The sequence below is a fragment of the Lycium ferocissimum genome, chromosome 8 (genome assembly GCF_029784015.1).
Source record: "Lycium ferocissimum isolate CSIRO_LF1 chromosome 8, AGI_CSIRO_Lferr_CH_V1, whole genome shotgun sequence".
In the NCBI taxonomy this organism is placed as follows: Eukaryota; Viridiplantae; Streptophyta; class Magnoliopsida; order Solanales; family Solanaceae; genus Lycium; species Lycium ferocissimum.
The window spans coordinates 40,908,621-40,920,237 of NC_081349.1; the positions used below are offsets into that span (position 1 = coordinate 40,908,621).

The window sequence follows — 11,617 nt, forward strand, 5'->3', positions numbered from 1 at the left end:
ATTCCAATTACATGGGTGGCTTTCCAAACAGGCCCTAACTATTTTTTTTTTTTCTAGAAAGTAGTAAAACTTGATTAGAGGTATGTTAGTAAAAACACTCTTACTTTTTTAGGAATGATCAATTTCTTAAAGGGTGTGCATGAGCTTAAAAAATTACTTATTATGAAATGGAGAGAGTACAAAGAGTTGACATTTTGGTTCAAAACTTAAAAACTAACGGTGCAAAGTAGATCTATACAAAAAGTTGATCTCTTTATACAGTTAGGGGTCATTTGGTAGCCGGTTAAGAGCTTATTCATGTATTAAATCATGCATAAGCAATATTATATTTAGTAGCATTCTTTTACTATGTATAAAATTCAAAACACCTAATACGGTGTTTGGTTGCAATTTAAAAACTCGTATAACTAATACATGTATAAGTTATGAAAAAATATATATTTATTATTTAATACAAGATAGAAGATGGAATAGCTAAATCTTGCATAAAAATAATATATAGATTCCTTCATGACTAATCTCTGCATAACTTTAACCAGCGACCAAACAACCCCTTAATTTTTAGGTTAAGGACAAAAAAGGCCAACCTTTTAGAATAGAGTATTTCAGTTCTCTTTTCTTTTTTTTTCTTTTTTTTTTTGTGCGGATTACCCTTCGTTTGGGGTGATCTTTAATTTTTGCCCTTCAAATTGGTGGTCTTTAAGTTTTGCCCTTTCTCCTAATACCTCGAGATTGTAGGTTCGAATCTCAGCTCAGTAAAAAAAAAAAAAAAATCGCAAGGCAGAAATTTGCTAATTCTGGCCATGTGCAAATTCTGCCTTTAAGGCCCAAATTCTACCGAATTTGCATGGGCAAACTCTGCCTTAAGCTGAAATTCTGCAAAAGTTAAAGACCACCATTTTGAGGAACAAAAATTAAAGACCACCCCAGCGAAGGCAAATTCTGCCTTAAGCTGAAATTCTACAAAAGTTAAAGACCACCATTTTGAGGAACAAAAATTAAAGACCACCCCAGCGAAGGCAAATTCTGCAAATTGCCTATTTCAGTTTACTGGTATATAAAAAACAAGGGCCTACTGAAAATTATTGGACCTTTGTGCACTTACTTACTCATTGCTGATGCAATAATTTCTAATTTCGGATTTGGAGTAAAAGCAACTTTGGCCATTTATTATTAGTAAATAAATTTGAATTTAAATGTTAGAATATTTAAATTTGGCTATACCAATTTTTGGGACGAATGAGTTAACCTCAGATGCATTCATATGGTGTCAAATGGCCTGGATAGTAATCCAGTTTTAGCTAGGCTGCTTAACTGAAGAAAAGACTCCAGTTTTATTGACTGCGTCGTTTGATGCTACTTGAAATATTTTTGTGGCCAAGTTAGTAATCAAAATTAGAATACTCCCACCAAAAACCTACATCTGTTTGCCACAAGTGTATCAAAAAGATTTAACTTTAAGTCATATACACCGACTGTATAAAGAATATTTTCGCTATCAATACAATTTGACCGCTTATAGCACATTAGCCTTGTTACAAGAGCTACATGTTGTTGTAAATCAATTTAACTGATAGTGTAAAACTGATGCACGGTAAATGCAATTGGAGAAACCGGGTAGCAAATTTGTATAGAAGGTGAGCGAGGTTTTCATGTTCCTTTGAAAGTGCTAATTTTATTTTATTTTTGATTTCTCACTCGTTGTCCGATATCAACTTGAGGCCCACTAATCCCGATTCATGTCAGGAAGTCCCACTTTGGGGTAAAGCGGTCCCTACCAAATTATTAAGAATGAAAAGGGCTAAAAATTGGTAATGTGTAGCTTAATTCGAATGAAACTATTATCGTGTACCTGGTGTTGAACGAATGTTCGTGCTTACATCTGATGAAGCTAATACTGAAGAATAAAAGAACAATGAACGAAATAAACACAAATGTCAGGCTGCAATTTCTTGTGTTCTGATAAATGAACCATTTTGTACACTAGTGTCAAAACTTCAAACACTGAAAATAACTGTACAATTTCAAGTTGTATATACACAACAAGGGCCTATACATTAAGTGGATGATTCCCTCTTATGAAAACTCTTCCTCCTTATGAGATCACCAACTCTTCGAAACAACGCTTTTTTCTTCTTCCTACTAGGAGGACTTCTATCACTATCCGAGTCTTCTGTTTTTAGTGCTCCTCCATCATCTGATAAGGCAGGTGTGGTCGCTCTCCGATGATGAGATACCTTGATTGCCTCAGCCTTTTCAGGATTCTTATCTTGGATTTTCGCGTCTAAACTTTCTTGTTCTTGTTGCAAATTTAGGTCAATAATATTGAGGCTGGAAGTTTTCTTGACTTGAGGATCCTCATAATGTTCCTTTTCTTGCTCCGTATCCTCGGTTTTGAGTGATGACGAATTGCACAAATATTCTGTTTTTAGTGTTCCTCCATCATCTGAGAAGGCAGATCTTGCTGTATGTGGCTGTACAACAACAAAGCATTTAGTATTGCTTTCTTTATTATGAAAATAAATGACTAACAACAAAAGTGGGAAAATAGTAAATTAAAATCAATAAATATTCGAGTAAGATTGTTATAAAGGGGTAATTTTACGAAGAGATTGCAGTTATAAAGATGCATGTCGTTGTTATAGGTAAAACAATGTTATACAGAGGTAAATCATAACATAAAAGATCTGTTCCGAACAAAACTGACTTTTATTGTTTAGTCATAAGTGTAAGGATGTTGTTACAGAGAGGATACGTACCTGTTTCGGTGTATGGGGCTCTGCCTCTGATTTTGGTGATTCATTAGTATCAGATATTGAGTCCGTAAGTGCCTCAGCCTTTTCGTGATTGTGATCTTGGATTTTCATGTCTGCATTTTCTTGTTCTTGTTGCAAATTCAGCTCACTAATGTTGAGGCTGGAAGTTTTCTTGCCTTGGGGATCCTCTTCTTGCTCCTTATCCTCGGTTTTGAGTGATGATGAAGAAAACAACCGTTTAAATTCCTCGACATTTTCATGAGCTGAAACTTCATTAATCCTAAGTCGTTCGTTCTCTCGAGTAAGAAGACGAATCAATTCCTCCTTTTCAGCTAAGGAATCTTTGAGTTGAATATTTTCATCTCCAGCTAGGCCAGCAGCAGCTATTGCAACCTTCGCTTCATTTATAGCCTGCTTCAAAATACCCCTCAATTTGTACATTTCTTTCTTTGATGCTTTAAGAGACTCCGTGAGTCTAGCAGCCTCGTGCTGAGCACAAGCTTTTTCTTCTTCAGCTTCAGCCAAAAGTGACTCATTTTCCTTTTTTGCCTCATCCAAAAGCTTTTCATGCCGAGCCTCGGTGTTTCTGACCATATGTTTCAATTGTCCTGCCTCATCTTTTACTTGTTCTAGTTCTAATTGAGAAGCACTAAGCTTCGCCTTGGCCTCAAAAGCTTCGGTTGCAACTTCCTTCAGCGCTAACGCTAAATCCTCCAATGCCTTTTGGCTCTTTTCTTCTGCATCGGTTGCCAATTTAAGTTCATTTCTAAGCAAGAACAATTCATCACTCAATGCCTTGGCCGTTGATGAAGCAAATTTCTCTCTTTCTTGAATCTTGGCCAAATTCGCCTTCGCCAATCCAAGTTCAAACCTGAGGCATCCCAATTCCTTCTCCAAAGCAATCTTTCCGTTTCTATTTTGCTCAAACGAAGCCTGGAGTGATTCAATTTCCTCATGAAGAGAAGATATCTCAACCTTGGATTCTTCAAGTTCAATCTTAGTTTGTTCAAATGAATCAAATATTTTGGACTCCGATAATCGTCTATTCGCTACTTCAGCTTCTAATTCATGAACCCTTTTCTTGAAATTGGATAATAAATCCATTGCATGAGCCTCATTCTCTTTTGCATTACTCAATTCCTCTCTCAATTTCCTTAAACCATCATCTTTCTCTGTTAACTTAATCTGAAACTGTTTTGCTCTCTCAGGCTCAAATTTCAATGACATAATATTGTTATCTTTAATCTTCAATTCTTCTTGAGTATTAGAATGTAATTCCTTTAAATTCTTTAGCTCTGCTAATAGTTCCCCAGCCTTTAATCCCTGCCTAACCTCCTCCTCAAATTTTCCCTTTTGCTCTTGCATATTGATCCAATTTTACAAGCAAAAACAATACAAATCACTTTCCACAAGATAAAAGTCAAGAATGAATTCATATAATTCCCTATACAAAAATGCATCCAAGGTGCGGCCTAACATTGAATGAAACGGGATGAAAATTGTGGAAAAGGCAAAAAATTCTTCTAAGTTTCGGTAAGGTAGAGTTATCCATTAGGAGGTACAAGGTACCCGATTAAATAGTCAAAATGTGCGCACAAGCAGGTCGAGATACCACCATTACCCAAAAAAAATAGTACTATGAAGGATGAAAGATAAAGTTCTATACCTTGGATAAATGGTCAGCCGAGGAGGGATATATTTCAAGAAAATGAAAGGTGTTTGAATCAATTTGTAATCCAGATTTACAAATCCTTCAAAATTACTAAAGATTCAATCTTTATTGTCATGCAAACTCAACACTTAAAGAAAAAAAAAGACCAGATAAGCCCATGAAACCTTAGAGGATAGAACATGAAAGGGAACAAACTGTTTCCTAGAAAACCTCTGAACTTCAAAGATAATCTACAGTATACACACATAACACTAGGGAAAATATTGAGAGCCAATAAAAATGAGTCAGAAAGCATTGTGGGGATTCTTTCTAGACAACATTTTCGTGTGTGCGTGTTGAAATCCCTGTAAGAAATTTTAGTGTTGTGTTGCGTGTGAGAAAAATCCTGGTTGTGACAAAGTCCGAAGTTGTCGGGAGTTTTTTAGGAAATGTGGTGAGAGATTTGAGACAAACAGAAAATGGAGGGGACTTAAAAAATAAAATTTTGCTGACATTCTATTAGAGATCCATGAGTCAGTAAAATGACCATTTTCAGTGAATCGTTTTCTCGTTTTAATCTTTCCCTTTTTCTGCAAAAATGGATATGAAAGTCAAACGAGAGCCTAACGTATCATTGCATCGTGCATAGAAGACATTTGGCAAATTAATTACGTTCTCAGTGTGTAGAATCATTTTCTTTTCTTGTAGTACTTTAGTTTATATGATTGTGAATATAACTTCTTAACTTTCCCGTGGGTTCAGTCCGTTGGCTAAGAAAACATTTGAATTGCATCTTCCAACAACCATGCTAAGATTTGATTTATTGTTTTTCTGATAGAGGGAAATGCTTCACATTTTAAAGAGTTACTTAATTTAGCTAACGCTTCTCTAATTGGTTTGATATTGAAATAAGATTCTTTAACTTTGAAGAAGAAAGTGGGCATAGACTACAAAACCAAATCTCAACTTTTAAGATACAATTGTTGCAAGTCCTTTTTTCTAAAGAAATCTTCAATATTGACAGTAGTAACCAAAATCGTATTGTTATAGCAGGAAGACGGGAACTTGTTCTCTAGCTTGCTAAGTGGTCATGAGATAATTGGAGACCTGAACAGATTTTAAATGCAGGATTCACTCTACTGTTCATACTAGCTTCTAATCAGATTCTAAAATTTGTTTCATTTTCACCATGGCAACTGATGCAAATACCACAGAATAGTGTAACCAAAAGATGCATCAGAAACCTTGGTCCACACCAACACAAAAATCCAACCATCCACTCAACTGGAGCAACTTCCGTCATCCTAAACATAATCAATAATATCTACAATAACTTGGACTATCCATTGGATGAAAACATTCAACATTGTTCAACACCAGTGGTGTGACAACAAAACGTTATAGAGAGCCAAACAAAATATACCAAGTTTTTCCTACACAAAACAAGACACCAACTTATAGCACACACTTCCAGCCACCGAACAGACTTACTACCACATTGCCTTACTACTACCAACTTCCTTAATTGTCTTTGTCTAACAAGAAAACAGTAAAAATACGACCAACAGAGCTACTACTTCAGCAATCAAACTAAGCACGCTCCCCCCGGATTCGCCTGGCGAGCTGAATGTCCTTTGGCATAATAGTTACGCGCTTGGCGTGAATTGCGCAAAGGTTAGTGTCTTCAAAGAGACCCACCAAATAGGCCTCAGCAGCCTCTTGCAGAGCCAGCACCGCATGACTCTGGAAACGGAGATCAGTCTGAAAGTAAAGAAACACACAAACGCGAACCAATCAGATACCCAGAAAACCAGAGGCTACATCCTTGTTAAACAATATCATCAATTTAGAACCAAAAAGAAATTAATGATGCGTGAATTTTACCTTAAAGTCCTGGGCAATTTCACGGACAAGCCTCTGGAATGGAAGCTTCCTGATCAAGAGCTCAGTACTCTTTTGGTACTTACGAATCTCACTGCATAATGTAAAATCCCAATCAATAACATGCATACACAATGGTACTTAAACATGAATTACTTTGAATTACCAGAAGTCATTTGTGTACTTACCGAAGAGCAACAGTACCAGGACGGTATCTGTGTGGCTTCTTAACACCACCAGTGGTAGGAGCAGACTTACGTGCAGCCTAAAGCACATACAAGATACAGGTATAAACAAAAACATACAAATATATTTAAGTAGAGACCAAGAACAAACTAAAAGCAAATAGACCTTTGTGGCAAGTTGCTTCCTAGGAGCCTTTCCTCCAGTAGACTTACGAGCAGTTTGCTTGGTACGGGCCATCTGAAAACCACAATTTTAAATAATCAATAAATGAAAAGGACTCGATTTTGCAATTATACAAGAAAAGCAAACCAGAATTTTACCAAATCAAGAAGTAAACCAATAGAAAGGCTTCAAATTTACACTAAATACAAGGAGGGAAGCAAAAGCACAGCCATTTAAAGTTGCTGATAAACCAAATACACAAATTCTACAAATTTGAACCTAAGATTGCTTCTTTGGAGCTGTTTGGACATGGTTTCAAACCATGTTTGGACATGTAATTTGAATATCTCCAGTTGTATTTTCCCTTATAGACATAAAAACCGACAAGTTGTGAAAACTATCAAAACATTCTCAATTCTTGTACAATCTTATTTGATCTTACCAAATGAGCAAATCATAGTTCATAACAAAATTAATACGCTACTAGAAGGCCTTTCCAAAAAATACAACATCAATTGTTCAAACTTCAGTTCAATAAAAACGAAAATTCACCATGAATAGTAATGTAACTACTCTTTAATATAATCCTCCCACATGATAAACATTAATAAAGGTTGGTAAAAGTTAATGAGGTTGGTAAATACCTGGTGGGAGTAATTGTTAAAAATATTTACCTTTTTTAATAAAATATAAACTTATGGGTCAAGTTTTATATTTAAAATTTTTGAAACCATGGTTTGAAACCCCCAAATCATGCCTTTTTAGATGATTTGGAGTTTCAAACCATGAGATGAAATATACATCCAAACGCTGATTTCATCTCATGATTTCAAACCGCATGTCCAAACGCCTACTTTATATACCCATTTTGTCCCAAAAAGGAATTGACATTACATTCAACAAGAACCCAGGCTCAAATTTGCACCAATTTAGTGCAAATTTGATTCCGACACTACAATTCTCTTTTTAGAACAAACGGGGTTTTTTTTTTTTTAAAAATCCCTGAAATAAACTCCGAAACTATTAAAGGAAATCAAAATACAAGATCAGTTAAGTCCCTAAATATTCAATAAATCCAACATTCCATAAAAACCCTAGCTTTATTATCATACATTTACAGTTCTACATAAATTTAAAGAAATAAAATAAACAACTACTACAAAAGAACCCAAAAGACTAATTTGAGAATAATCAGAAACCCTAGCCCCAAATTTTCACAACAATTTAACAAAACAAAAAAAAAAAAAAAAAGAAATCAATCATGATCTTCATATATCACAACACAAGACAAATTCAAAATTCTAAAATATATTTACTAACAGCAAATCACTATTTATTCAATAAATCCAACATTCCATAAAACCCCTAGCTTTATGAGCATACATTTACAATTCTACAGAAAAAAAAAATCTTTTTTTTTTTTAAAACGAACCCAAAAAGAAAAAACTACTTTGAGAGATTATTAGAAACCCTAGACATAAATTTCAAAAAAAAAAAAAACAAAGACTAGTTTGTGAGATAATCAAAAACCTTAAATTTAAGACATAACGGATCATGATCTTCATATATATATCAAATACACATGAAATTTAAAATTCAAATATATGCTGTAAAAAAAAAAAAAATTGACTCACCTTCTTTTAATAACTGTTTCTTTTCTTTTTTCTTTTTTTCTCTCTGTTTTTTTTTTGCTGTTGTGAATGAATAAAATTCTAAATGAAGTGGTGGTTAAGGATTATATATAAAGGCTGTGGTGGGGATCGTGTTTAATTTAATCTGACGGTTCATAATGATTATCCTTGTGCTTTTTTAATCCATTATCTACGGTTATTAAATGTGTTAGCTGTGTTTTCTTAAAATGATTGGACGGTTACGATCTGACTTTAGAGATTGTGCCGGATTGAGAGGTGTCAATGCTAGGTTCTTATTGGTTGGAATTATTGAGCTCAATTTGATTAGACATTGGTAATAATTTCGCTTTGCCATTTTATTATGGACTTTGAATTAATCTTTAACTTGTTGCAATTACTAAAGTACATAAAGTAACTGAACGATTACTATTCCCTCCCTTCATGTAACTCATGTGATTGGACATGTGGAAGAAATAAATTAAATTTTTAAAAGTCTTTGTTTTTTATTGGTGAAGGGTCAAATATACCCTTCTGGTGCTAGAAAAGGGTGAAACATATCGCTCATTATATTTTCGGTTCAAATATAGCCTGCTATTATACTTTCGATTCAAATATACTTTTTCATTATACTTTGATACAAATTTATCCTTAATTTTAACGGAGGAACACCTGTCGAGCTGAGAATATCTGATGGTTCATAATGATTATCCTTGTTTTTTTTTTAATCTAGTACTAGTATCTACGGTCATTAATTGTGCTAGCTGTGTTTTCTGAAAATGATTGGACGGTCGAGATTGGACTTTGGGTTTGTGCCGGATTGAGAGGACTCAATGCTTGGTTTTGATTGGTTGAAGTATTGGGTTCACTTTGATTAGACTCTGGTAATAATTTTGCTTTGGCGAATTAATTTTGAATAGGATTAGGATCTTATAAATCTTCAATTTGTTGCAATTACTGAAGTATATAAAGTAACTAATCTATTCTTCCCTCTGTTCATGTAGCTCATGTGATTGGACACGTGGAAGAGATGAATGAATCTTTTTTAGAACTTGCGAGTTTTTTTTAAATGAAAGATACATTACTCCCTCGATCTCAAAATAAGTATCATTTTAGAAAAAATTATCTCAAAATGAGTGTTATCTTTGAAATTCAAGACAAAAATTAACAAGTGTTTCCAACTATGCCCTTAGCATTAAAAAAGTAGTTCATCTTAATACTGCTCAATTCCCGAAAAACGTCTAATAAATAGGAATAAGTTAGTTTTATATACAGAACAAGGGCCTATTAAGTGGATGGAGGCATTGTTGTAGTAATATTAAAAGTTGATCATACATGAGAATTGTGGCTCAAAGGAACGACTAAAAAGTAACTATCAAAAACATATGAACTAAGGGGACGTTAGAAAAAGTGGAAATAGTCGGGCTTGCAATAACTATAGAGGTATCAAGCTGTTAAGCCACAATATGAAATTCTGGGAGCGGGTGGTCGAGATGAGGTTGAGAAGGGATGTGTCGGTATCCGAGTTTGGATTCATGCCGGGGTGCTCGACTATATAAGCTGTTCATCTTGTCTAGAGACTGGTGGAGCAGTGCAGGGACAAAAGAGAGACTTACACATGGTGTTCATTGATTTGGAGAAAGCATATGATAAAGTCCCTCGGGAGGTCCTTTGGAGATACTTGGAGTCTAGAGGTGTACCTGTGGCCTACATTAAGGCAATTAAGGACATGTAAGAGGGTGCGAACACTCGGGTTAGGACAGTGGGAGGTGATTCAGAACACTTTCCGGTCGTGATGGGGTTGCACCAGGGATCGACCCTTAGCCCGTTCCTATTTCCTTTATCGATGGACGAATTGTCTCGGCATATTCAAGAAGAGGTGCCGTGGTGTATGTTATTTGCAGAAGATATAGTTTTGATTGATGAGATGCATAGTGGAGTCAATGATAGGTTGGAAGCTTGGAGAACAATCTTAGAATTGAAAGGTTTCAGGTTAAGCAGGACTAAGACGGAGTATAAGTTCAGTGACGTGACGCAAGAGACAGATATGAAAGTGAATATCGAGGCACAAGCTATACCCAAAATTAAAGAGGCAGTTTCAAGTATCTTGGGTCCATAATACAAGGGAACGGGGAGATTCGTGATGATGTCACACATCGTATTGAAGCAGGGTGAAAGAAATGGAGGCTCGCTTCCGGGTGCTTTGTGATAAGAAGGTGTTGCTTAGGCTGAAAGGTAAGTTCTACAGAGTGGTGGTTAGACCAGCATTGTTGTGTAGGCAGAATGCTGGCCAGTAAAAAACGTTCATGTTCAGAAGATGAAGGTAGCCGAGATGCGGATGCTCGGATGGATGTGAGTTCATACTAGGAGAGATATGATTAGAAATGAAAATATAAAGGACAAGGTCGCAGTGGCCTTCGTGGCGGATAAGATGAGGGAAGCGATACTGAGATGATTCGAACATGTGAGGAGGCGGTATGAGATATTGGCGGTGGCAGAAGTTAGAAGAGGTTGAGGTAGGCCGAAGAAGAACTGGAGGAGATGATTAGATAGGACATGGCACAACTTTAGCTGACTGAGGACATGACCTCATATAGGAAGATATGGAGGTCGAGGATTAAAAATAGAAAGTTAGTGGGTAGTTGAATTTTGTAGTGATATGAGTGAGAGAGGTGAGGGTCTAGCCTTTCCATCTCCTCTTCTCCTTTTCTTAAGTAGTATAATTTTGGTATCGCATAGATCATTATCCTTTATGCTTGTATTACTATGTGTTGCTCCATTTGTTTGGTATCTTGATATTTTGCTTTCTTATTTCTCTTGCAATCCTAGATTGACTTCGTTTCTTTTGAGCTGAGGGTCTATCGGAAACAGCCTCTCTACCCCATAAAGGTAGAGGTAAGGTCTACGTACATCCTACCCTCCCTAGACCCCACTTGTGGGATTACACTGGATATGTTGTTGTTGTTGTTGTTATAGTCGGGGAACTAGTACTACTGGCTAGAGTATTAATGCCGGCTTGGTGAACAAACAAGCAGCTTGCTTGTCAAGAAGATCTTCGCGAAACAGCTTGCTGGACAAAGACGGCGGTTGATAAAAAAATTATACTGTGATGGAGCTACTTCGACTTCCACACTTAAATAGTATATCAGCAACTACGTTAGCCTCCCTTTAGCAGAAGCTGCGCTGGTAGATCACCCAACAACATCATCAAACACTTTCAATCACTTATAATATTAGCATAACGAGGCGTAAGGGCATAAAGGAGAGATATGACAAAAACAAACATATCTAGATGGATAATGAGAGGTGTTAGACAGCATTGTCGCGCTAATTCCAGCCCTTGCTACAAATCT

The 11,617-nt window shown here is 35.9% G+C and overlaps 2 protein-coding genes across 2 annotated transcripts; both read right to left on the reverse strand.

Moving 5' to 3' along the window:
• Window positions 1-1,878: 1,878 nt before the first annotated feature.
• LOC132066947 (WEB family protein At3g02930, chloroplastic-like) lies at window positions 1,879-4,762 on the reverse strand. Its single transcript, XM_059460132.1, has 2 exons — window positions 2,760-4,762; window positions 1,879-2,474 (listed from the first exon to the last, which is right to left on the reverse strand). The coding sequence occupies exons 1-2, from the start codon at window positions 4,119-4,121 to the stop codon at window positions 2,058-2,060; spliced, it is 1,779 nt and encodes a 592-aa protein (XP_059316115.1). The 5' UTR covers window positions 4,122-4,762; the 3' UTR covers window positions 1,879-2,057.
• A 1,152-nt stretch (window positions 4,763-5,914) lies between these two features.
• LOC132068482 (histone H3.3) lies at window positions 5,915-6,725 on the reverse strand. Its single transcript, XM_059462082.1, has 4 exons — window positions 6,640-6,725; window positions 6,477-6,553; window positions 6,292-6,382; window positions 5,915-6,168 (listed from the first exon to the last, which is right to left on the reverse strand). The coding sequence occupies exons 1-4, from the start codon at window positions 6,709-6,711 to the stop codon at window positions 5,998-6,000; spliced, it is 411 nt and encodes a 136-aa protein (XP_059318065.1). The 5' UTR covers window positions 6,712-6,725; the 3' UTR covers window positions 5,915-5,997.
• Between the last annotated feature and the right edge of the window lie 4,892 nt (window positions 6,726-11,617).

Coding starts and splice junctions, on each gene's coding strand:
- LOC132066947 (XM_059460132.1), bottom strand. CDS start 4,121: ATGCAAGAGCAAAAGGGAAAATTTGAGGAGGAGGTTAGGCAGGGATTA. Junction 2,475..2,759: donor AGCCCCATACACCGAAACAG/GTACGTATCCTC, acceptor GTTGTTGTACAG/CCACATACAGCAAGATCTGC.
- LOC132068482 (XM_059462082.1), bottom strand. CDS start 6,711: ATGGCCCGTACCAAGCAAACTGCTCGTAAGTCTACTGGAGGAAAGGCT. Junction 6,554..6,639: donor GGAAGCAACTTGCCACAAAG/GTCTATTTGCTT, acceptor TATGTGCTTTAG/GCTGCACGTAAGTCTGCTCC. Junction 6,169..6,291: donor AAATTGCCCAGGACTTTAAG/GTAAAATTCACG, acceptor CTTTACTTTCAG/ACTGATCTCCGTTTCCAGAG.